This window comes from Poecilia reticulata, chromosome 15, assembly GCF_904066995.2.
Source record: "Poecilia reticulata chromosome 15, P_reticulata-male-v2, whole genome shotgun sequence".
NCBI lineage: Eukaryota > Metazoa > Chordata > Actinopteri > Cyprinodontiformes > Poeciliidae > Poecilia > Poecilia reticulata.
Window position 1 is genome coordinate 20,001,571 of NC_088844.1, and position 27,703 is coordinate 20,029,273.

The 27,703-nt window shown below is 38.5% G+C and overlaps 1 protein-coding gene across 34 annotated transcripts in view; it reads left to right on the top strand.

The window, feature by feature from the left end:
- Positions 1 to 27,703, top strand: part of LOC103477041 (neurexin-1a) — a 264,906-nt gene that overhangs the window by 132,240 nt on the left and 104,963 nt on the right. For 30 of the 34 annotated variants that reach the window (XM_008429897.3, XM_081616361.1, XM_008429894.3 and 27 more), the window contains one exon: positions 1,364 to 1,483. In XM_008429897.3, coding sequence (XP_008428119.1) covers positions 1,364 to 1,483 — 120 coding nt within the window. Of the gene's footprint in view, positions 1 to 1,363; positions 1,484 to 17,544; positions 18,591 to 27,703 lie in introns of those variants that run through there. The other 4 variants (XM_017308979.2, XM_081616371.1, XM_017308978.2 and 1 more) reach the window with 2 other exon arrangements.

Below are 27,703 nucleotides of genomic sequence, written 5' to 3' on the forward strand. Positions count from 1 at the left end.
ACTACACACACACACATGCAGAAATACCAACACCAGCACCTTCCCACAGTTTTTTACCAACCAAATATCTCACAAGAGGACTGCCTTGTGTACCATTCACTCACTGGCATCAAGAATGGCATCAGTCTCATTGAAATACAAGAACCTTGTATAAAATTCTATGGGACTGATGTTTTGTTTTGCAGTCCTATTCCAAGTATCTGAACATTTAACTGTATATGTAAGAGTTTTTTTTTTTTTACATTCATTTATTTATTTGCTTATGTATTTGCATGCCTCACGTTACTTTGAACCACGCAGTTTTATATTGCATGGATAAAACATAAAAAATTGTTGGTTATAAATTGCAAAATTGTTACTTTTACAGAGTAGATTAAGCATATTATTGGCAACCATCCATTCTAAACTTTCTAGCATTCAAAGTATATAAATAATAACCCACTAAGATGCTTTTTGATTTTAGATGATCTTCGGAGTGCTAAAATCTATTTACCATACATTAAAATCAAATCTATGTTTGACACATTCCCTATCCACCACTAATTGAAATATTATTATTTAAGGAATGTGAAATTATCTGAGGACTAATACAGAATCTGTTTGGATTTACAGTAGATATATATATATATATATATATATATATATATATATATATATATATATATATATATATATATATATATATATATATATATTTTATCATACGGGTTATGATCATACATGTTAAGTAGACTTTGGAGCGTGTAACATGCCAGGACTCAGCCTTCCCAGCAGAATATTGTGACCAAGTTATCACTATTAGTCATTTTATCTATGAGTTGTTTTTAATGTACAGACTGGTCTATGTCTCTGGCAGGATATGCTGGATATGGTGTTATACAGTTACTAATTTATGAATCTTGTGTCGAGTATAAACAGTAAAAAAAAAACACAATATATTAAAACAATTGGTGCACTTTTAACTGAAACTGAATCAATGCTAAAAAAATAAAAATAGTTACTATGGGTAACTGTAGAAATGCAATCGAAATGTTTAAACCACTAATGAGTGTTCAAAAATAAAAACTGCATGTTTTTAGCTATTTTCTACAAATGTGTTTTTGTTTTTTTATGCATATTTTGGCTTTTTGTTTGCTGTATATAATTTTTAACTCACTAACTCCGAGTAAAAATGGACATTGTTAGCAGTAATAGCAGCAGTAATTACTATAATGTGACTCTGCGCACAGATAGTTGTGTGTGACTCTCATGTGCAAACATCCACTTGAAAAGCCAATTATCCATACTTGTGACATTACATATATTGTTTTTAGTTTGAATCCAGTCTTATTTTCACTAAGCTGTGATTTTGTTTTCAATTCAGGCCCCAGCACTACATGCCAAGAGGACTCGTGTGCCAACCAAGGTGTGTGCCTTCAGCAGTGGGAGGGCTTCAGCTGTGACTGCAGCATGACGACATTCGGAGGACCACTTTGTAATGACGGTAAGCTTCTAGCTTTTCTTTTTTTTTTTTACCTAAACATTAGAAATGCACTGAGCAGAGATTTGTAGCCAATTTCTGTTTTCTGTAAAGCTCTGACCTGCTTTTACTGATTGTTGGCCAGTCCAGATTCTACTACTTACAATGTTCAAAATATAGTTTTTTTTACCCTTCGTGTCATGGGCAGTCATACATTATCTATATTGGAATCAGAGGGAACACCTCATGTGTGAGACAATGGAGTCGTCTCAAATCTGTTTTATTTTTTCAAGCAAAGATGAAAGCATTATGCAATTTTAAGCTCCCTGAAGCAAATCATATTTAATAAACTCCATTCTCCAGATAATTTAAACCCTATTTTAACTCTGAGCTTTTCAATAGACTGCCAACATTTACAAATCCAGGATAATCCACGACAGATACAAGTGGAAGGCTCAAAGCAATCTGAACAAGGCAATCTTTCTGTAACACATTATGCTTTCCTCACACTCTGCCTTCCTCCTTGCTTACAAGTATTATCCTAAATGAATTACAAACATGTTTGTAGGAAATAGTTTATTTTTACAGCTAACCATTGTCATCATTTTGAAACACACTTTTTCTGAAAATAGCAAACTTTGTCTTTCTTTTAGAGCTCTCCTTCATTCAGTAACAACTTTGACACTAAACAGTGCTGCTGTTGGTATGACTTGTTTGATCTATATTATGTTGCCTTCACTGACCTGCAATGCTAACGTATGTTTGAGTTTTGATCTGTAAATGAGCTGATCCTAATCAAAGGTTGACTCATCAGTGAATCTCTAACACTCATAACGGATTACATAAATATGATATGTATATTTTATATAAAATTGAAAAGCTTGCTAGGTACATAAGATAACATAGATAACATATTAACGCGTTGAATTTGTTTTAGTTTAGTAGTTCTGTAAAGAATATATTGTGTGTCGCGTCTGTTTAGGCGACATAGTATTTAGGTGAAGTCATATGCACCACTAGAGGGAGTAAGATCCACATTTAGGTTCATCTGAAGAAAACACCAAAAGCAGTCTAATATGCAAACAAATAATTATGTTGAGCAAAATGCAATCATCTTCTGTTGTTGTTTTCAGATTGCATTAATTCATTGTCTTGACTATTGTTAATAGAGCAAACAAATTCAGGCTTTCTCAGTCCATATTTTCCTTTATAATAGTTTGGTAATATTAATCTCTCTTAAAAGCAGTGAAACAAGCTTTTATCTAAACTTACTGCATGCTCATTAATGCAAGGAAACTCAAGGAACTCGGATAATATCTGCTACTCCTTAAAGCAAGCGTACTTCCTTATGCAAAAGATGCAAAGGCGGGTTGTTTGGCCATTAATTTGTTCTGCAGCAGTTCACACAGTAAGGGGTCAACGGGCAGAGGACTGAACTGCATTATGGAGCAAAGGAAGAGAGCAGGCACCTCAGTGATGTCATCCAAGCAGAGGAGAGCAGTATAAATGTTAATGCATTCTGTGTCACTTCTGCTAGTTTGATAAGATCCTGTCTTTTGTTAACATTAGAAAGCCTTAATAGCCTTGCACCCACAAAATATCTACAGCCGATGAGAGCACTAAGATGATTCCGATGTCTGTGATCTTGAGAGCTTTTCTCTGTTCTCACCTTTCATAGCTCAGATTCTGTTTGCATCAGAAATGTGGAAGAGGAATGTGGCTACAGTGAAGCAATGTTTGTATTGATGACGTTTTGTTTGTTAAAGGGAAAAAGAAGTTGTGATTTTTCCTTTAATTTCTGTTGCAGCCTATTTTAGAGCCACGGAGCTGACCGACAGGCTAAGAAGCAGAATGAGTAGCTTTGTTGAGGATTATATTTCACAGAACTGTCCCAGCTCCTGATTTTAGTTGCTAAAATTGGTGTCATTGTTTCAGCTAACCTAAAAAGAGCCAATGTGTTGAATGGGTTGGCAGGCTTATCATGGGCCAAGTACAGCTTTTCAAGAAAGCTTTTCAATGCAGAAAATCTGATCTAAATTATAAAATAGTGATGCAAAATGGCTTAAGTTGCACAAAGTCTGAAAAGAAAATAAACCAACAAGAATTGGTTGAGTTTTATATTGCTTAGTGGATTGTTATGGGAATATGAAAATAGGAGTGAGAGGCATTTAAGCAAACATGCATTTTAACTAGTAATACATGCATTTGCCTAAGTTATATTAAAATGTACAACTGGGCATTGTGTCTCCAAGAATACACACAAGGTAAAAAAAACCACAAAACATTCAGTACTGGCTGGTTCTCGGTTTATTTAGCTCATTGGTAGTCACAGCAGTAAATCAGTCTGCAAACATTTTTTTCTTTTTTATCAGTGCTAATCACACCAGCATGACATACACAGCTGCATTTGACACCTACAGCATAACTGATATAGACACTTTCATAGCTGGTAAATTAGAGAAGATCGGTGTTTCTTAGGAACTATAACACTGTAATTAAAGTCACATAGGCAGCTTTCAGGCATGTCTCCAGAGTCATCGTTACTGGTGTAAATGATAGAACATAACATGTGTGGATCTAATTTGGCAGTGAAGGAGTAACTTAAACTGATTAGGATACTAATTAATGTCACAATTAGTAATATAACTTTCAGATGTATAGTAGCTTAAGAAAATAATGAAATATATTTCCCTAATTATATAATCACAGACAACTAAGGTTGTTATTCTGCTTCCTTTGAACGTTCTTGAACAGTTTGGCTGGTGGATTGACAATATTTCAATGAAACTTAAAAGCTTGGCTGTTCTTATATGGGAACACTAAACTCCTGACAACCAATTAAAGAGCAAAGATAAACATATTCTTGATTAAACGTGCATATCGGAGTATAATGTTATATAATCCTCACAAACTTTCAACCACATTTAAATGCTCCAAAAGGTTAGCTCCCAGAACGACAACTTTATTTGATATGTATTGCGAACGATTAGCGTCACTGCTGTAATAGACTAAACAAGCAAATTACTAATATGTACAAGCTTGAGGTAAAACTATTGCAAGCTGCTCTAAGGGAAGCAATAACAGAGTTTTATTGGGGTCACCGGGTGACTCATGGCTCAGTGGGGCTACAGTAATTGACGCTGCTGTTCCAGGGTCGATTCCCGGCCCTGGGCCATGTACGGCATGTCCTCCCCTACTCCCTCTGCCCGTCTTCCTGTCAAGCTACTAATACATCAAACCCTGTAGTGCCAATAAAACCTAAAAAAAAAAAAAACACAGTTTCATTGTTAGTGTTTTTGTTACTTCTAAACTTTTAATTGAGCTATTACCGCAGCTGTGTTTGATGTTTCGCAGCTAATTGTTGACCCAGAGTTTGAACTCATGGTGAATCTGCAGTGTAGATGGCATTCATACACTGCTAAAAAAATCCAGATTAAGCACATGTGACATATACATTTTGGTAGACTCTGCTTAGTCCACTTCTTTTATAAGACAAATCATGTCATTTGTCTGAAATATAAGAAAAAGTGTGTTTTTTTTCTATCAAATTGAAGGAAATTGCTTTGCAGATAAAAAGCTGGTATTGGACTGAAAACTCAGTTTCTCTGAGTGAATTGCAAAATTTTGGCCTCACACTTGTGGAAAAATAAAACTTCATATTTGCATCAATATTTGCTGAGTTTGCCCTGAGCTATCTTTTTTTTATTACACACACACTATGGAGGTTTAGCTTAAATTTGCCTAAAATATTAGCAATTGTTCCAAATGTTGCAATCACTGCATTTCATTCTTCAATGCCTCCTAGTTATGCTTCGTGTGTGTGTTATAAATCATTTTGGCTTCTCAGAAGACTGCTGCTCTTTTTTTATTCAAATTGACTGGCAAGGTGATGAAATAAAGAAAACCCCCTCTTCATCATCCTTTAAATATTAAATTCAAGTGACATACTCAGACTTAGGAAAGGAGGTTTAACTTTTATATTTATAGAAGCAAATTTAGTCCCTATATTTAGAGAAGCAAATTTAGTCCCTATAAACATACAATCAGTGTAAAAATGAAAGGAAAAAGAAAAAAAAATATGATAATCAATGCAAATCATGTTCTGACAATTATGACTCGCTTCCTCAGAAAATGCTACCCTTAGAATGACGGCGCTCTAAATGTTGCTAATCGTGAATTTGTCATGTCCCTGCAGACTTGTGTTGCCAAAATAAGCCAAACTGAACATACTGTTGAAAACACTGCAGTTACTAAAATTGACTTGTGAAGAAAAGCATACATATCTTAGTGTGGTTGATTCATATGTTGTTGTTCTGCAAGAGCAAAATTATGCTGATAATCATCTACAAAGCCAGATACTGGAACATACTAGGCATGTGGAGTAGCTGCTGTGGTGCATTCTGTCTTCTCTGTAATGTCAGCTGGGGTTTTATAGATTGCTCTAGATTGCGTCTAGAAAATTGCTTGTTGTTTGTGCATGTGCGTGTGAGAGGGGGGCCTTTAGCGCCAATCTGGACTTCTTGAGGGAATTAGCCTGCAGTGGTCAAGCATCTGAGGGTAATGTACAGCGACAGAGTGGCGTTTGCTGTTGAACTAAACTGGGTCGAGGAGAGGCCATGGATGAGGGTCGGCCCTGGCCTTTATGTAGTTTTTCTCTTGCTTGGTCGCTCCTCCTCAGTCTTATTGTCACAGCTATTAGTGCCACGTCAATATTGGATCAACAAAGAAAACTGTGTTTGTGTCGAGTCCGTTGTCAACAGCTGAACATGCAAAGACGTGCCAATCCCTGGAAAGACCCATTGCCTTTAAGGTAGTGGACATTGCTGTGTCCAAATGTCCCACATTCAGGATGTAGTATGTGATTATCCAAATACATATAGAAAAAAAGCCATATTTACTTCCACATTCCTAAAACCCCTCCTCCTTCCTTCTGATCCCTTCTATTCTCTGCCACTGCAGAGAAGCGAGAGATTATTGCATTGGCCTAAAATGCAGAAAATTCAACTAGCCGGTTAAGGAGATAAGCTAGGAATCAAATTATCGTAATTAAACAATATTAAAAATGTGAGAATGCATGTATTCCAACACATGTATTCTAGAAGTTTCCATCTCAGCATCACTGCAGCAAATCCTGTTTTAGTAGGACCAGTAAAGATTACAATGAATCATTTACATGAACAATTATTCTCGTCTTAGATAGCCTTTTGTAAATTTTAAATATTTTCTCTCCTTGTAGAATAAGGCGTTTGTGCTTTTAAAACACTGCTGTCTGGAGACTTGATTAAAGCCAGGCAAGTATCTGTGCTCCAGAAACTCCCAGAGATGAGACCATTTATTTTGATTTTGATAAATATAAGCGGACACCCATACCAGTAATGATGCCAGAGGAAAGGAGTGATATTATCCATGCCCGGGATATGGTCCACTTTTGTTGCATCTCAGCCAAACAGATCTATGGCTTTAAAACCTTTCAGTCTCGTGTGTGCTGAACGCTTGGCATAGCTTTAAACAGACTTTTTGCCTTAAGATAAGAGCGAATCGGTCTTAAGTGCCTTTGTGCATACACTTCAGTAGACATTTACTCAAATGTGCAAGGATGCTTGCAATAATTGTAGCACATTCAGTGTAACGTTTAACTGATCAGCTGAGAGGCTATTCAGGGCTGATAGCAAGGCTGCTATTCTATTTCCTCAGAGAAACTCTTATACTAACTATTTCTATGTTTGACTGTTGAATGATGACTATGATAAAGAATACCAGGCTGGGGACATGCTGTATTGGACTTGCATTAACCTGTTTACTCCTCACAACTAAAAACTATCAACAGAAGATTCTATCTGTGCTTCAGAGGTTTTCTAAATAAGCACTTAAATAAAATCAATAAACACTACGAGTGAGTTGGGGAAAATTAATTTACGGCAAGAAAATGTTCACTAATGATCACTCTGTCTAATCTCCTGCACAATATACCTAACAGACCCAATCTGTATCTCTGGTTAAATAGGTGCTTATTTCTAATGTACTAATTCCCCTTTAAACACTTGTATTTAAAACATCAGTTATGGGAACCACCCCTATTTGTCCAAGTGCCTCAGACAAAGATAGTGATTTGTAAATTGAGGGTTCAGGTTACACTTTACCACCATTTATATATATATATATATATATATATATAGTATACGCCTAATTAAAAGTGCTTGATGTTATGATATTAGATCCAGTTTCATACTTATCAAATGATATAAATTCAGCTTTTCCCTGCAGTAGTTCACACTAGCTACAAAACCATTTGCAGATTTTGACTGCTTCCTGTTTTTATCATTTAGTCTTTCTACCATGTCAGGCCACTTTAATTATTTATTCTTTTTTTTTATTTGCAGCAGTAGTTATTCCAGCTCAGAGTGGGTGGTCAATATCCTGTCTGATTGATTGAATAATGTGCTATGTTAACTGATTGTCCAGTTTTAATGTTTTTTTTTTTCCTAAGAGAAAGTAGTGACCATATGTGGGCAAAGGCTGTTGGCATGGAAACAAGGTCTCACTTTCTAAACTGGAAGCTAAGTCTGCTAAAACTTCAGTGACAACATATATATTTGGGAAATTTTGCACAGCTTTCATATTTGAAGGATTTTGAATTGTAGCCTACATATAAATAAATGACAAAGTTTTTATTTGTGTTATGGTCAACTGTAAAGTGACTGAATAGTTTATAAAATTTGCAGAAGTGTGCTATGCTCCAGCCGAAATGACTCTCCAGTAAAGTATATTTTTTGGGGCTCTTTTAAATGCTATGAACAGTATTATTTAATTTAATCCTGTTTATGTACATTGTCGGATACCTTGATGCAGTCACAGCTGAATTAAACATACACTATATTTCCTCCCCTGCACTTTCTGCGGATTAGAATCTCATGCAGAAGTTAGTAGCCAGATACAGTGCAGTGATGAGAGCTTAATGTTTGAGGAGTTTTTTATTAATTGGTAGTCTTGGGGGACATGTTGACTTGAGGTGAGAAGCTTTTGTTCCTCCACAAAACAATACTAATTAAAGTGTTGATACAGTGTCTCAGCTAAAGTATTCTGTTGGGAGGCATAGTAACACGGTGCATATTCCCCTCTCTCATAAACTTAGGCTATTGAACATGAACCCCAGGAGAACTATGGCGCTAAAGTATCATTGAAAAAAAAAAGTTTGCTTGCTTGTGTTTACCTCATCTGCTTAACACGATTTATGGCCTCTTTTCTGTTAAAACGAGTTAGGGGAAAATAAATTAATGATACTGTAGTATGGCCGTACAGAGGGTACGGGCCTAAAATGAGTGTTTGCAGTTGTTTGTTTTTTGACTTTCTATGCTGTTTGGTATATACATTTCCTCCTGTGTGTTTAATATTTAATTGGTGTAACATTTCACTACGCATAACTTAATGTATTTGCTCTGAACTGAATGGTTTGCTACCACGATCTGGTGTATATTTCAAGTCAATTGAATCTTTTCAATACTTGCATTTGCTACGTGGATCTTTGTCCAGGCTATTTTGTAGTCACAAAACAAAATTACTCTACCTGGGGCATCATTTTTTTTTTTTCCTGTGAAAAAACACATCATAGTCTAATTAAAATGTCATAAATTACAATTAAGTTTCAATACATTAAACGTTGCGTTCATTTTATAGAAAATGCATAAGCCAATATGTATGCAACTAAACTTTTAGAAGCTGTTATGCACACCTTTTAGTATGGCAAGTAATTTTGTAAAAGAAGTTATCCTAAATTTTCAGTACGAGACCACGCGTTATGTTTATTTATTAATTAGTCTATTTATTGTATCACCAATATGCAAGACAGTCTCTGATCACTCTGTGAAGAGGGAGAAATAGAACCGGATTGTCCTTGAACTCGACTTACAGGTAACACAGTTAAAAAACAGATTTTATATGCATCGCTAATCAAATACGGTTTTATCTCTTGTCAGCAAAGTTGGAGAGTACACACAGATCAATCAGTATGTTAGCCAAAGTGGGTGCAAGTCAAAGAGCTTTCTTCACTGGATTGTGTGTTGTCTAATGGACTCGAAATGTTGTTTTTGACTGAATATCTCATTTAAGCAAATAGCATCCGCTTAAGGCCAGACAGAATGTGCCAAATTATACATAACATGTGTCAGTAGTAGACTGAAGTTTGATGCTGTGAATCACTGTAACCTAGTTGTTGCAGTGCATCCATAGCGTTTCCAGCATAATAGCATTCCTTAAAACAAGCCTACATCCATTTTTCTTTTGTCAATGTAAGGAATTTAATCGAGTGAAGCTTGCACTTTGAGAGTACAGAGGCAGCTGAAGTCACACAGTCACAATTCATGCATAAAGCACTTCAGTTTAGCCCTATGCATATTCAAATTTTGACATAAATGGCTCTCGTCCTGGAAGGGTCAAGGCTGCTATTGCTTTCCACTGGATGTTTTTTTCTTATGTGCTTTTTGAAAGATATCAGCCGTTCATGTGTTCGAGGTTGCAGTTAAGTGCATTTTAGCGGTAAAGTACATCACCAAAGTTTACTGAATATCTATTCACTGTGAAGCTGCATAGCTGATTTTATTTTGGTCAGCCATGCTACTATTACTCCTTGCCAAATAAACATCCAATACACTGCACAAACCCCTTTATTTCTGTGCAGAGGCATTCATCTTAATCACACATTCCCATGCAGTACGCTACACTTGCCCAGTTTGTAGTCTTATTGTGCAGATGTTGCACAAACTCAAGGCAGCTGATGGCATTCTGAGAGACACATCTTTAATGCTTAACAGAACAAAATCAGGAGGTTGTGCTGATCTGCGGATCAATGAAAAATGTTTATGAATAGATTTACAACCATTCCAGTTGGGTGCAGAATATAAACTAAAGTCAAATGTCAGGAAATCATCTCATTACCTCTTAACTTTGTCCCTCTTAATTAAAAAAAATATATATCAGGAATTGATTGTTTTTAACAAGAAACTTTAAGAATTACTAGCTCTGGCCTTTTTTAGTGGAAACTTGTACGTTCTCTCTGTCTTCATCAGTGCAGACAGGGAGTTTACATGCTGAGACATGGCAAAAGTAATGCTGTTATCTGGTAATTGGTGTAGCATCTGTGCTAATTTTTATTACCGGCCCCCATGTGACAGTGCTGCTGGTATTTATCAGTTCAAGCCAGTCTAAGCTCGGCTTTTTCACGAGTTCTGTCTCATCACCAGCTTCACCTGACGCATCAATACGGCAGAGTTGATCTTTGCCTCTCTCAGAATATAAAATTGCAAGCAAAACATGTGCGAAGTTCAGTGAACTTTGAAGATCTATTTGAGCGGGTTCAAAAAGAGCAGGGAAGAGAAAAAATAAAAAATACACTGTCATCTACGAGCATCACCTTTGTGTTTGGGGAGGTGAAGAGAACAGAAGAAAAGGTTGAATTAGAAGTTCTCATGCCTGAGATGTATTGGAGTCATTTGGTGAATTTATGCAGTTGAGTTCTTGATTGAAGAAGATTGTTGTATTTTATTAACAGAGCTATACTGTTAAATCCTAAACACAAATAATTCCTCACACAATGAAGAAGGAATATAAATTGAAATATCCCTTATTGTGCCATATTGGGAGAATTCAAAAGTAGTAGCAGCATGTAGCAGTATGTTAATATTATGTTAATATTATGTTAATATTAAAAAAAGTAATAAAAAAATAAAAAATATATACATATATATATAATACAACACAACCACACTGTGCAGTTATCAGAAACAGCAACTGAGAAAGTTCACTTAATAAACAAAACAGAAAACATTATGTGCACGCATTAAAAAGACAACAGATGATTTATTATAAATGAAAAATAAAAAGTTCAGATAAACAGATATTGAATCATTTCAATCATTAAAATCTTTGTTAGTTCTTTCTCAATAAACAATAAGTATCTCTTTGAAAATGCATCCTTATTTAATAAGGATGCATTTTGAGAACAGAAATGTCTATACTTAGCCTATTTGTTGTCCTAGTTAGCACGGTGAAGGAGTTCAGTGCCAAAGAGGCTGTGGACTCCTGAAAGGAGGAGACACAGTCCGTCCTTGACCTGGTCAAGACAAAGCGCTCTGAAACAGTGGCTGATCTACTTGGGAAAGACTTCAGAGGAGGCAGACTCAGGCAGACGGTGTGGCCCGGTGACCCACTGCATCTTGGAAGCTGTCAGAGGAGATGGAGAGAAAACCTCCAGAAAACTGCTGACCTGTGACCCCTATCTCTCTCACTGACAGTTAGGATTTGGTTTATGCATTCTCCGACGCATCATCATCATCATCATCATCATCATCATCATCATCGCCACACACTCGCCCACTGACAAGCACGTAAGTGTGTCTGTCACACACAAGCTCAACCTTCCTTTGCACATACTTTCAATGATTTTTGAATCATATTTCCTGTGTGGTTGATTTTAATGTTCATTTAAATGGATTTATGGAAATGAATTACTCTGCAAAGACATTGTCTACGCATTAGGAGGGGAAAAAAACCCTCTTTGTCACATCAGGCATATTCCAGAGGCTTCCTATGCCAGCAATATCCACTGATTGAAAGGAACAAATGAAACCTAGTTTCTGAGGAACCAGCCATGCTAAAGACCAAAATCCAATCTCTTTATCCTCTATATATACAGGTACATATAACATAATAACATATTATCTCAAATACTATTATTTACCCCCCCCCAGCTTGCATAATCAACAGCAAAAAAAGCACAAATTTATTTTTGTTTGCAACATTGTACATAAATGAGACATTTGCATTTTTGGGTCTTCTCTGTCTACGTGTGTATATGCTCTATTTTGTTAATGTAATAGTCATCCAGTGCGTAACAGCTGTGTGTGCATGAAAACTATTTATTCATAGGAAGAGCTAATCACATAATGATGAGCAGTCGCAGCTGCAGTCATCATTTAAACCTTAAACTATGAAGCTTCGCATTGCAAGCAAGAGACGACGAAGTGCAGATAATTCAGAGACCACCAGGCCGAGGCCTCTTTGCTCTACGCTGTTAAGAGTTTGCTACACTTAATCTAAGTGATATATATTAATCTGACACGGACCCACTGTGATGTACGCAAACAGTATTGACAGACTGGCCTCCCTCTGTGTTGGAATAACGTGCAGCCTGTTTGTTTCTGTTGAGTGTTGACTCCCTGTGTTTGTCCGCTCTTATCATGTCACATCTAGCGATGACTAAGACGGTGCCGTGTTTCTATTTCCGTACTCTTGCACACATTAACATCAGCGCTTTGTGTGGTCGGTTGCTCTCTGTACTAGAACTTGTGATTTTGCCTGAATGAGTAATGACATGCTTGATATTCACAAAGACCCTCATTGGCAGAAAGGAGCACGGATCTAAATTTGTTTTCTGTCTTGTTCAATGGAACTTAGCGCTGAAAACGTCTCGGGTGAGGAGTGTAGCCATAATGACTGCTTTCCACATTCTTTCTTTACTTTTTTTTAATCAAAATATAATATTTATAAATTACAGTCAGTGGCTCTTTTAAAGCCCTGCTTTATAGTAGCTCTTAAAGGTTTACTCACACATGTTCAAAGTACAATTTTTTTTAGATGCAAAGCACTGAGAAGTATGAAAATCTGGTTTAAGTTTTGGCCAGTCTAAAACTGTAATTCTCTTCTGGTGAATAACGTTTTCTACTTATTTGGGTGTATGATTTGACACAGAGTGAAGCTAAAAAATAAAATCCCCTTTGGGCTCATCACCAAAACTGAAAAATGCTATTCAGTGTTGCTCACATTTTCAAACGTCTTGAAAAAACATCTAGTTGTGTCTGGAGAAAAGTAACTGCACAGCATGATTTTCCACCTTCCTCTTTCTCAGTGGGCATGGCGTTATGTATTTCTTTCTTTTAAGTAATGCACTTTTTTTGTGTCAAGCATATACTTTGAATTTTTGATTCTCCCACAAGGCTTTTGGAACATTTAGTTGGGTTCAGATGTCTTATATGGAGGGAAGACTTTTGTTTTGCAACCTCTCATTTTAATTAAAAAATAAATAATAATAAAAAATGCAGTAGATTTTTATAAAATACAGAAACATGTTTTGAAAAAGTATTACTTTTAAAGGTGTTTCAATGAGTTTGCAATTTTATCTTGTCCTCCAAACCAATGTGTTTGATGATTTAAGCTAGAGAGTAGTGGACAGAGTCCAGGAGGTGGTGAACCATGCAGTTAGCTGGTTCACCACCCAACGGGTTGGGAGTTTCATGTTCCGATGGATGGGAGCTTAACCATCGAATGAAGTTGAGGAGGTTTGAGCAGCAAATCCAGCAAGCCTCGCTGCAGAGCAGAACTAGGGGAGAACTCAGGGAAAACAGAGAAAAAGAGTTAGCATCAAGCCAGGAAATACCAAGGAGATCAAACACAAAAAAAAACCTCATGGAGAGTTAGTGGTACAGTATGGGTTGACACTCGCACTTGCAGTCAGCTCATCCTATGCTCCAGCTGATGAGATGAAAATAGGTGTGCAGAAGCACTCCGCTCAGCGCCGCCCTCTGGGGAAACCTGCAGCTCAGTGGGAGAGAAATGCCACAAAAACATCCCTGACAAATTGTAAAGATTACATATCGCATAAAAGTCAAAAGATGCATTATGGACTAATGTTTTAAAGTCAAAAATGAGTCAGCTTCACAATATGCATCAAAGATTGGTGCATAGTGTGGAATTGCTTGCTTTTAAAAAAAAAACAAAGACAAACTATTACCAAGTTGACATTTTAAACTGCTTTTAGTACTTCGGATTAGCGGCAGAACCAGGTCTGGGTCAGCTTAAACTGAAAATAACTGATAATAGACAAACACCAGTCTCTGTACAGTAAATAATCTTTTTTTTTTCTGTTTTCAGCGTACCGTTCTCTCTGGTCCGGAAAAAAAATATTTCTACCAAACATTCACGGAGACAAATGTTTTTTTTCTGAGCTTGACAGATGTGGTTTTTTGTCACACATACAGCACCTGGTTTATGCTTCCAAGCAAGATCCATTTAGAGGAAAAGCAGTCAAACAGCACCTAACTCAAGAACACATTATCACTTTTTTGTTTTGATTGAGTTTTATGCAGAATTCTGCAAAATGCAATGATTAGGATGCCACATAATTAGGCTTGATTTCTTAAAATAGCGAGAGTTTCCATCATTGAGGCTCTTGAGGAGAAGAAACATTTTTGCTGAAGTGGCTTCGAGAGGCTTTCCCTCTCTAAAAGGTCTCCCCGTGTCGCATAAAAGTGTTGTTTGAGGGCTCTATGGCTGATTTTGGTGGCCTTCTCCCAGACGGGTCAGGTGCTCTTGCTCTTATTCAGGCATCCATCTGTGGCTCTCCCCCCATTTTTCCTTGGAATTTCAAAAAAATATATACATGTTCTTAGTAGGTGAAGATTTTCCCTTGTGTAAACAAATAATAATAAAAAAGTCTTATTTTTAAAACTAAAGCTCTAAAACACCCGCCAGAAAGAAACTTTTCTTTGAGGGTTGAAAAGTTATATTTTAAGTCTTACTTAAAATGTGAGCGTTTTCTGCTTGCACTTATACTTTAAAAGAAACAAAGAAAAACATAGTAACAGCAGAGATAGGCTTAAGGCATCACTGCCATCACAGACATAAATAACCCTTTGGGCCTTAAATAGAAACAAAGGAAAGCTGCGCTTGGCTTTCAGTCAAGGAGATATCTAACTTAATCTCAACAGGAGCCGAATGAGAACAGTAGGAAGTTAAGTCCTTTAATAGCAGGGGTTTTAGTCTTCGAAGGAGGGTTTCTCATTTTGTGGCCAAGTCTCTGTAATCATCTGGCTAAAAGCACCTGACATCTGTAACTGTGTTTAAATTAGTTTAGGTTGTGGTCTCCAGGTGTTTGCTCTGATGCAGGTAGGAAGGAAGTCAGATGAGAATGTTTTGCCTGAAGCAGTATGAAAGGTAGTTTTTTTTCTTGGTCGTTTCACACTCAGTTTATCAAATTTCTACCAAAACGATCAGAGCAAAGGGCAGACAGCTAAACCTGTCTTTTTTACTTTTCAGTTCTGCCAGAGAAACTGAGTCAGACCAATGTACATATTAGAAATCACCTAATTCAATGGGAACACTGAAAAAAAAAAACATTGTGTTGGAATGTAGTTAAATTAGAATTATTTTCTGCTTCCCTGGATTTATCAAACTTAAGCTTCTTATTTTCTGAGTAAACCCATGTAAATTTTTTGCACTTTAGATTTTCACCACTTGGGGGCACAAATGAACAAGTAAGCAATATCAATCCTGCTATGTGTCACTTAAATGAATGAATTTGGCAAAGTTCACAGTTTTGCATTTTTGTATCAGTTTCTCTTAAAATTATTTTCCCTCTACATTGCACCTAAGAACCCAAACTAAGTTTGGTGGTTGCCCTTGGACAGAAATCCAGATGGATTGCCTTATTAGCAGACATTATGCAGAATAGGCTGGCGGTAATTATAAAAGTGTAAACATGTTCAGCAGGAGCATCCCTTTTCACTAATGCAAACGAGAAAAGAGCTGTGGGCCCATATTGCTGACTCTTTTGGACCAGGTGGCTCCACCAAGTTACTGAGATTCTAAAAGGTGAAAGGACACAATGCCCTAATGTTTGAAGCATCTGTTTCCTACTGCAGCTTTTTTTAAATTAATATAAAGGGCCACAGGAAAACTCTTCTGAACTTGCCTTTTGTGGTTATCTCACTGTTTTCACAACCCATTTTCCATCCCAATTACACACTTTCCAGATATCCATCATGCTTTAAAACTGTTTTTTCTAGATTTCCACTGAAATTGACCTAAATGAATTGCTGTTTGTATGACTGTTTTTATTTTTCAAGGCTCGATGCTTTGTTTTCATTTAAACAGCCTTTTGGAAACTAAAGCAGAGAAGGACTTCTAATCCTGTATGTCATTCTTGCTAAGATGGCTTTCTTTGGCCATGAAATGCCTCTGTATTCCCTGTAAACCATAAAGATTAGCTCAGCAGTACTTACAGTTTGCGTGTGTGTGTGCGGGAGTGTTTTTTTTTTTTTCTTCCTACAGCTCAGAACACAACGTTTCGAAAGGGAGAATGTTGAATGGCCAGTGTGCAAACCAAAACAGGCACACTGCAGCTGAGCCTTGTGTTCTTTAGTCCCAAACTCTGAGCACTCTTCCCAGCTGAACCAGATTGTGTTTATCAGCAGGGCTTTTTATGTCCACATGTTCCCTACTTTCCCGTAACCCCCACTTGCACATAGAGCCTGCGATCAGCCTTCCTCTCTCTTGTGAGGAATGCTCTTTTATTAGCAGGCGAGGCAGCAGACTTACCCAGATTCAGCACCCCCTCCCTTGTGGACAGTTCTCAACCGCCAGCTCTGGCAACTCTACGTACTTTGTTGACACGCGTGATTGCGTGCGTGAGTGCGTGCCTGCGTGCGTGTGTGTGTGTGTGTGTGTATGCGTGCGCGCGCGCGTGCAGCAGTGCGAGTCTGCAAACATGCAAGACAGAACGAGAGCTGCAGCATCATCTTTTCTTTAAAACCTCCTCGACACTGCAGAGAAGGAGTGATTCGTTGAGAAGGAGGTTTTGGAGGTGATGCAAAGGAAAAGTGCAACTTTTTTTTTTAAATTACAGAAATTGGGAAGCAAAAAATGCAGACATTGAGAAAGGAGAATGTAAAAAGATGGGATGGTTACAGTAGAAAATCGGGAGAAGATTAGATGGATTTTGTTTAGACTTTATTTCCGTTTTCTTTACTGCTTGATATTGTCCACACAGAGCGGAGTGGCTTAAAAACGGCTGAAGAGAGAGAGAGAAAGTAGAAAGGGATGCTGAAAGGAATCAGAGCTGGGGGACATAGCATCAGTCCCTGCTATTCTGCCTAAATAGGCTCTTCCTCTGCATTGCACTCAGGCTCCAGTGATTCGCTATGTGAATGCAGCCCATTTGCATAGCCACTCTCCCTCCCTGCTTCCTGGCTGGCTGCTGAGCCCCCCCCCACCCCCACCCTTCGCTCTATCCTCCCGCTTCTACTCCTCCTCTCTCCCTTCTTTCTCTTGCGCACATCTTCTGGAACGGAGCTGCTTCTGCTTCTGCCCGTGTGTGTTTGAGCGCACGTTCTGCCCAGGGCTGCTCTCAGGTGCTTGTCGCTCGTGTCGCGTGGTCTCACTGAGAGCAGAGATCTCTAGATGGGGAACGGGTGCGCTACTTGGCATAACTTACAGGTGCAATCACGCAGTCTGGTGCCTGCCACCGCACATGCAAATGAGCCGCGGATTTAACTATGGTCTCATTCCTCTGGATGTCTTTTGAGACCACTGGAGGAGTAAAAGGAGGGAAACTCAGAATGTCTGCTTTTATTTTCTGAAGAAATCCAGTTTGCACAGGTGTTTTCACTCTCTTCCTGAGTGAGCTGTCCTTTTCTGCTGGCAATTTTAATTTTTGGGAATATTTATTTTTTTTTTTTTTATTGGGAGATGTTTCTAATTTTGTGAGAGCTTAATAGAAGGATAGAGAGAGAAACAGAGAACTAAGAGAATTGGAGCAAGCTGGGAATTCTCCATTTCTGCTTGAAGGTTGCCCTAATTTCTTGAGTGAATGTTTTTGCATGATGATTTATATTTCTTTATCTGCCTGGCTGCTGCCACGGATTTCTTAACTCAATATTAGAGTTTTTTTGTTTGTTTTTCCACAACCAGCAATTTCCCTAGTTTTTTTTTTTTTTTTTTTTTTTTTCCCTGTGGATTTGTTTGAGTGTCCGTGGTGAGTTTTGCAAAGGCGAGAAGTATGGGGCTGTGAAGCTTGCCAAAGTTCCACCTTGATCTGCTGCCTCATCTGGCTACTCAGGGAAGATGTTCAGGGGCTGGAGTGCACAGTTTGCTCCCCTGAGGCCCATTGTAGAGCCCCTAAAGTGGAATTCAGTGACACTCAAACACCTGGCCCTGTGGCTTGTTGCCCTGGGCTTCGTGGCAGGCTCGGAACCGAGTGCTGTGGAGAGCCTCCACCACATTCATTCATCCCATGGAAACAAGCGTCACCATATTGTGCCTATTGCTATCCACAGATCACCTGCATCCCTAAGAGCAGGGCACAGTAAGTATTCCCTTTTTTTTATTCTCTTCAGATTTTCATCCCGCAGTGAGTTCTCGAGCAGAGCGCCATCTGTTCAGTTGTCCTTCCGTGGTTAATATTAACACTTAAAAATGTCTAAGACTGAACAAGTCCCAGTTTAGGCAGTGTTTTCTTTCTGTCAGCAAAGCGTGCTCTCTGATGACTGAGATTATCCATATCCATATCTCCAGATGCTCCGCTGTGTCCAGATTAGAGTGGATTAGGAGGTTGAGGCGCTCCATGTTGCCCCTAGGTGTTTGGGATAGACAAAGATGAGTTGCCTGCAGCTCTGCAGGGTGTCAAACCATTTCTGGCCCCTGCCCTGAGTGGAGTACAGAGGAGACCCCCTTATTCTGTGTGCCAAAAAAGATGAGCTAGAAATCCAGAACGTAATTTCAAATGGTAGACTGCAGTATGGTTTATTTACTGCAATGTGCCGGGGAAGGAAATGAGGAATTCTCTGCTTTTTTGCTGCTCTCCTCTTGACTTGTGTGGATGTTTGCAGAAGTTTTAAATCAAATAAAGTTTGAGACTGATGCAGAACTCTATCTCTTTAGTTATCCCACCAGCTAGGCCTTTTGTGAGTGACGTAACCAGTATTGGTGAAACACTGACGTAATGCTGAGGTACCCTGAATTTCACTCAGTACACTGTTCGCAGTATACCGCTTGTTTAATTTGATGGATTATTTATTGTTAACATTAAGGCATAAGAGGATAAGTGACAGCTCCACTACAAAGCATTCCTGGCACTCAGAGGATATCTTAGTTTTGCACAAGAACAGTTCTTTGTTCTGGATCAATGGGTAGAGTTGGACTATCCCCAACAAAGGAGTCGGCATGCCTCAGTGATGATGGCAGAGATGCGAGGTTCGCTGACCCACTTAGACAACAAGACAGGCCAATTAGGCCAATCTGCCATGACCCGCCCTGAAAGCACACTACAGAGCTTGCCCCTCGCCTTCCCTAAGAACCTTGGGGCGCTAGGACTCCATGACTTAGCAACATAATTGGGACTGCTGATTTTGTTCTTCCAGAACTTTCTTTATAACACGATAAAAGTTTGGGTTTTTCTGTGCAGAAGGTAGATAAATTCAAATTAGAAAGACGTGCCGTCCTGCAGGGTTCCTGGCTCTGGGACAAATCCAGCAGTTGTAAAAAGGCCCAGTGTTGTTTTCTCTTCTGTGTCACTAAGGGTTTACTTTTAGCATGAGTTTTATATACTGCTCAAAAAAATAAAGGGAACACTTCAGTGTTCACTTAAATGTTAAAGTGTTCCCTTTATTTTTTTTGAGCAGTGTATTTGCTGCAGAAATTATACATTTACAGGTTAGTCAATAAACTTTGCTCGGACTCATAACTTCACAAGTCAGATTTTTTTTCCCTGCATTGTCTGAAGAATTACCATGCATCAAAACAACAGCATGAAAGTCAACATTTTACCGTTTATCTTTTCTACTTTAGTTTTAGCCTATAGTGTGATTGTCAGTGTAAAAGTATAATCCTATTTGCAACAATTACATAACTGCACCTAACTTAAACTGTTATTGTCACATTGAATTTAACGTTGTCTCAAGTGATTTGGCCAAACAAAGCTGGTATCCTCCCTTGCAGTGCTATATGCAAATTACTTGTTTGTCTTGGAGTGGATCTAATAAAAAATGCTCCTTTTTCTCACTTATATAACAGTAAAAACGTAGTTTTACAAAACTTTTGCCGATATCAGTTTTGCCTTTGTTTAATTAGTAAAGAAGGTGGAATTTCTTCCTTGTTCTTTTCTGCATTAACTTGGTAAACGCAAGATCATCTCTATGCTGAAACCCTAGAACTGCAAAGGGCACACTTCATTTTTGTATATGATTGTGTAACCAAAAAAAAAAAAAAGTATTGTTTTCTTTGTATTCTGCTTGAAAGTTTGTCATTGATTCATGTGGAGAGAAGGAAAAAGATTAGCATGGTCAGGATGTATGAAATTGAGTTGGAGTGTGATGCATTGTTTGTTTAGGGTGAGCTGTAATGAGGTTCAGACAGTATCAGCTGTGAGTAGTAGATATACCATTTATCAAGGATAAACTCCCCGAGGTGATAGTTCTCTCTTTCCCAGAGATGGATATGCTACTTGATACTCTGAATAACTGAATTATCATATTTTCTCCTGTAGTCTACCTGCTCCTCGTATTCATTAGCAGTGGATAGATGAGATGGTCGGATCAATAGAAGAAGTATTTAACGGTTCTAACCTATGATACTCAGGTCATGTCTTTATCTGCTGCATATAAAAGAAACAGACATTCTAATGTGGGAAAAGCAATTTTTATTAATCTTTCAATTCCTGTTGTCTGAGCTCAACATAGAGCGCTCTCCATGTTCTTATTGCTCTGTTTTACATTTTGGGTTCATTTCTGTGTCACTGAACAGTAATTATTGCACATGTGCCTTGCAAAGCTGTTGATGCCCCAACTGTTTAATATCTGATAATTTTATTAAAAAATGGTAGTGGCAGCATTATGCTGTTTGGATGCTTTTCTTCAGACAGATATAGAAACTATCTTTTAGTTGATAGATGAGCTCAATGAAGGGCAAAACGGAATTGAACATAAACCTGAACACACTATCCCCAGTCTGAAACATGGTGCTAGCAGAATCGTCCAATGGGGATGATATTGTTATGCGGGGAAAGGAAAAGTGGTCAGTTTTAATAGGAAAATTATTGAAGCTGAATGGAAGAGCGTCTTGAAAGAGTTGTAGAGTTGTTGGTGGCAGCATCATGCTGTGAGAATAGCTTGTTAGGAACTGCTGGACTAAATAATTGGGACCAGCTTCACCTTTCAACAGAACCACGCTAAACATACAACCAGAGTTGTAATGGGTTGGTTTAGATCAAAGCATATCCATGTGTTAAAATGGCATAGTCAAAGCACAGCCTTTAAGATAAAAAATTTTGTACAAATATTTAAAAAACCATGTCTTATTTTTAAAAAACCATGTCTTATTTTTGAGCTGGTTAATCTGTCACACAGAACCCCCATTCTTTGACGTTTGTGGTTGCCACATCACCAAGAGCTTTAAGAGGTGTGGTACATTTCCAACTCACTGTGTGTTCGGGAAGTCAGTCATTGTATTCATGATGGCCACACATCCTACTTACTTAGCACATCTGCGACAGCACCCCACCTCACCTGCTGCATCATCCACCACACAAATCGCTTGTGTGGCCCAAAGCCTGGGTTGATCAAAGTCATTGAAGCAATTTAAGTGATTATTTGTCAATTTGAAAGCTTTCCAGATTCGGAGTTAATGGTTGAACATTAAAAAGACTAGCATTGCAATAGAGCACTGCTGAGACAGGATAGACAGATGGAGGTAATAAAAAAAATATAGAGAGAAGGAGAAAACAGCAGATGAGGAGAGGGGAAAAGAAAAGGGTGAGGAGAAAAAGAGAGAGCAGGGCAAAAATGTTATGTTCTTTGGTGTTGCCTTGCTGTCAGTGTATTGTGGGCTTGTATAATATAATTACTCCCATGTCTCCGAGCTGATGCTATTCTGTGATAGTGTGAAGATGACAGTATCTTCGCCTCTGTGAGGCTGCAGAGATGATAGCTGCCCTGATAAGGATCTGAGTACATGTTCCTCTGCTCTAGAGGGAGCTGGGTGGTTATTGACCCAGGAATCAAAGACTGAAGATTGCACTTGTTTCATTCTCCTCTTCCTCTGATATATGAGCAGGCAAACACCCTTTTTATTTGGGCGTGCGCTTTGGGTCTTCAGCCTACAGTACTTGAATCTTATGATACTTGCCTGCTCTCTCCTGTCTTTCCTTCCTCCTCTCAGCCACTCGGCCTAACTTGTCCTCATCAACCTCATTGGTCTGCATGGTCTATCCAAGCAGAAAGAGTGGGCTGGCTTTTGTGCCTGTAGTGGTATTTGCTTGTATTCTACGGTGGCCGGGCTATGGTTGGCATGAAGAGAAATAAAACCTGACTATGCGTGTGGTGGGCATTGAGGGGGCATCTGAGTAATGTTTCCGTCCTCGGATGGGAGACTTAGAAGATGGAGAGGCAGAGGGAGAACAAGAGTCCCGTTTTGACTGAAGGGGATATCTGTTCTTCTCAATTGCTCAGGTCCTGGATGAGCTTGAGTTGGGAGTTGTTTACCCATAAGCACTTAATGAGTCACCAACAGCAGCATGTATTCAGATTTATTGTTCAGTTTTTCTCTGTTTGGATGTTTCTTTTTCTCTCCCTTTTTTGTTTTTTACAAGTCAGATAAAAAAAAAACAATAAAGGGAATCATTTACTGCTTATGTTTTCACTATGCAACATCTTTAAATGGATAAATACCTTATGACTACGGTACTTCTATGTATAAATCTCAATTTCATGTATTTTTCTCCTTTTTATTCCCATATATATATATATATATATATAGGGGGGCTACATTATTTTTTATATTTTCTTCACTGCATTTTCCACCTTGTTTTCATTGTTTTTATTCACCTATGTCCATGATTTAATTCTGTATTTCTGTTTGCATCCTTGAGCTACGTTAACTCACAACTTCTTTTCTCAACAACTGCAAACATTTCACCGTGTTATTGACATTGCACCGGATTCGAGACTTGCATAAAGGCTGATGTTATTTGGAGTGGGATATGGCCATGCTCTTACTGAGCTTTAGCTGCTGAAGCTGAGAACAAATGAGCAAAATCGCCTTATGTGAAGAATATATTGCGCAGAAGATGTGGAAGATGAAGAAAATAGGGTTGTAGGAAAAGAGAGTAAAATAGCTTGCACCACTTTTCATTCGTTCTACATAACAGGGCAGGATCTGCGAAAGACTGATGCTGCAGTTGTGCACAACAAAGTGTTAATACGGACCCTAAGGAAACAGCCCAGGTAGATCCCTGCAGTCCCTTCTGGTCGACTCTATAAATGCATCGGTGATTCTCAGGGGAGGAGCACATGAGAAAAGGAAATATAAATAAATATTTGGGCATAAGAATAGAGGAGATCAAGAATGCAAAAAGCCCACATTATTGTATCTAATCTGAATTGAGTTCAGTCAGCCCAGAGAAGCCTCATTCTCTGTCATTATAATGAGGTGGCAGCTTTCTCTGTACCAGTCGAGCTTTTATGCGCATGGCATTGTCTAAGTTCGCTACTCACACAATGAGCAGCAATACAACAAATCATTTTTTATCTCTTTGATCACTTTGAATTATTATCACAAGCAAGTCTAAAAGAGGACAGTTAAGGGAATGTGCAGAAAAGCACACGGAAGAAGACCCATCTCTATGCCATGTCACCATGTTATTGTCCAGAGGTAAAAACCGATTGTGAAGAAAATGTATGATCTTTGAAATTATGAATATAATTCCAATGATTTATATCTATTATTTTCTAACTAGCAAAGGGGGAAACTGGAGAAGCACAAGATGAGATTATATGTTTTCAAACCCTCACAGCCTGACAAACATGACCACGGGGGACAGCAAAGAGGATGGCTTTCTCTGCAAGGAAGCTGGATGAGGACTAACATATACGATCACCATCTTTCACCCAATCAATAATAAGCTTTTACTTAAATTTCACATATTATGGTATACTTACTTTTGATGCACAAATTATTACCAAGTTACTTTACTATTGTGTAAGTAGTTTTGAAGGTAATATTACAATTAAAAATTATATTAATATTAAATATATACTTTTATTAAATTTAATAAAGGTACAAAAAAAGATTGACTTGATTTACAATTGAATATATAAACATATTATGGTTAGCTTAATCAATTAATTAATTTATTCTGCAGTTTCCATTTGTCCACCTGCTGCAGCGTGAGCAGCAAAGAAAGCCCCTCCCACCCCTCCACCCCTCCACTCTAATAGGATTGTGTGGGATTTCACCTTCCTCATTGCTCCTTCCATCTCCTACAGCCTTAGGCCTGCTGGCACAGCCTGATAAAAAAACATCCCTGCCTAACACCTAAGTGCAAGCTAATATTAGCATTTATTTTGCAACACTGCTTAAAAATACAATGTAAACCCACGCACACTTTTTTCTCTTTCTCTGTTTATATATTTGTTTGTTGGGAGATTTGTAGCATCGCTTTGTGGCAGAGGACGGTTTTGGGCCTTATGGCGCTCCCACTTCGCCTGCTGATAAGGGGGAGGCTTCACTCTATATAAATTGCAAAGGCAGAAGCTATGCTGCACGACAAAACTCCCTCTCACACAATAATGCAGGCTCTGTTTATTTCTGGTTATCTTTTTTCTCTGGATCTTATCCACATTAATTGTGGAGTATCATTTCCATAAGATATTCATCTAATTAAATAATATCCCGCCACTTAGCGAGCTTACTTGCAAAGTGAGGGTAGTCAGCAATGAAGCAAAGCGGATGTTTAATCCTGCAATTAATGCCAGGATGGACTTGTTGTACCCCTGGGTATAGCTGACAAAAGCAAAAACAGAAGAAAAATTATACAGTGTCATTCATAGGTAACAAAGTTAACACATAGATCTGCATGTGAAATGTGTTTGGTGGTGACTACCAGGAAAAAAAAATATTGTCCAATCACCTTTTTTTTTTTATCCACAATCTTTGTAAGGTAATTAGAATACTGAAAACATTTTTTTTTGGAAAAAAAGTTTTTATTTTTGTAATATGATGTGTCCACTACAGTGGACATCGGAACCCCATACATTTGAAATTGAACCTTGATGGCAACCAGTTTGTCCCAAAGAAAATATCCAAACATCAACATAAGAATGAATTTCACATTGACAAAACTGAGCACCTTTGCTCAGCACGAAGGTTCTAGGTTCGATTCCTGGCCCAGGGTCTTTCTGCATAGAGTTTGCATGTTCTCCCTGTGTATGGTGGGTTCTCTCCGGGTTCTCCGGCTTCCTCCCACAGTCCAAAAACATGACTGTCAGGTTAATTGGGCTCTCCAAATTCTCCCTAGGTGTGTGTGCATGGTTGTTTGTCTCTGTGTTGCCCTGCGACAGATTGGCGACCTGTCCAGGGTGACTCCGCCTTCTGTTTCTATGTTGAGATAAATGTTTGTGTAAAGATATGAATTTTGGTGGAAAATTGGTTGCATTCAATGTTATTTGGGTGTATCAGTTTAAAGGGGGTGAACATATATGCACGTCTCCCTTTTCAGATTCTAATTTATAATCCATGTTATCCTTTTTCTTCCACTTCACACATATGTGCTATTGTTTGTACATTAGTCACACAAAATCTCATTACAAACCTTGATGGCAAAAATTTGGAGAGGTCTGAACTTTTGCAAGACACAGTGATTATTAAAATGTTTATACTTCACATCATTGCTCCAAGGCGAACAGTGTTTGGCTTTAAAAATGAGATGGACAATATTTTCTATCTGTTGTTCTTCCTTTAAATGCAATTAGAGAAAAGTACATGGATTAGGTCATTAAAAAACAGCCCACCTGTGGCACAGACATTGTGCAGCAGCTCGGGTGTAGAGTACATTGTGTGTGATTTGCATTGTGTTCAGTAAAGCACTACAGCCCTGTTCTGTCTGAAAGCAGGTTCTCTGAGCTGCACATAGTGACGGGCAGCAGGAGTTGTCTCTTGTCTCAGATCAGAGCCGCGGCCATTAGCGTTTTGGGTTTTCTGCCTCACTTCCACTGTAATTATCCAGCACTCGTCTTTTTTTAGTAATCAGGGCTGGAGTCTCACTCCACATCTGCCGACTCCCTAATGAAAAAGAACAACTTGCAGAGACCATTTGGAGGATGTGATGTTTGGAACATGCCCGCACACAGACATGCTGAAAACAAAATAACGAACTGATGAATCATGCCACATAATCAGTCGAATGGGCTGTGTTTGATTTTTCCTTTAAGTCCTGCTTTGATATGTTTTTTTTTTTTTTTTTGGCTGTTGCACAAATTAAACACTGCGAAAATAAAATCTAATCAACAAACTGCTGGCAAACTAAATCACTGACCTCAACCAAAAAGAAAGGGAGCTTGTGTCTGTGGAGCAAATGAGGCAAGTGATGATGAGAGAGTAAATTAGAAGCTGTCGATACTGTGAGACACTTCTATCAGAGCCAAGGCTGTTGGCGAGGAAGGCAGATATGCAGCTGGTCGGGGTAACAAAGGCCCCGTTTGGTGTATTGCTCCATTAAGACACTGGGTCTTGTCAACTCTGCCTGGATGATGCCCCATTCTGCTCCACAAGGCATAGACCCATGTATCACTTCGAATTGAAGGGGGAGCTGAGGGAAGGTGCAAAAGGGTGAGATCTAGACCGCTCGACTGAGCATCCGTGGCGTAATGTTACCAGCCCAGGGGGTGGAACTTTACCTCAACCATGAATTGATGGTCTCCTGCCATGAAGAGTGAGGGTGGTTGCTCCGGCTGCCCATGGGCCCCCTCATGATGAGGTGAAAGCTTATCTCTTCAGAGCAGTAAGACGTGCTGTTGCAGTACAGTTCAGGGCCAGATGTTTTCATTCTCAATGTCTATCAAATACAAACAGTTTAGTCTCGCCAAAAGGATGAGAGTCTATCTATGTAACACCAGTGTGTTGCATGTATGTGGAGAGAGGTATTGGTAACTGTCCCTCCACGTCCTGGAAAGGATAAGTGGGTAAAGGTAATAAATGGATGGATGGATTGTTTTATTTTTTTCACTTTATAAATTATTACATACTTTTCAGTTCTCAAACCAAACCAAGCCATGAATTTTGTTCCCTACAGAGAGACCTCTAAACAACTGCTATTAAATAAACACAAACTGACCCACCTATTGAATTTAATTAATGAGTACTTTTCATAAATAGTCAATTATGTTGTAAAATTTAAATTATCTTAATTTGGTATAACAATAACTTAGTTATACTTCTGAAGGCATTCGCTTACGTAATGGTTGGTATTTTAGGATCATGTTAAAAATGGCTTCAGAATCCAGAAAAGCCATTTTCACACATGGGCAACTTGACCCAAAGTTTTTATTTTTTTATTTTTTGCAGATGCTGTTGAGACAGGTACTGCACATTTTGTGCTGGAGAAGGGCTTTAACAGCATAAGGGAGGTGGATTGGGGGGTAAGACGTG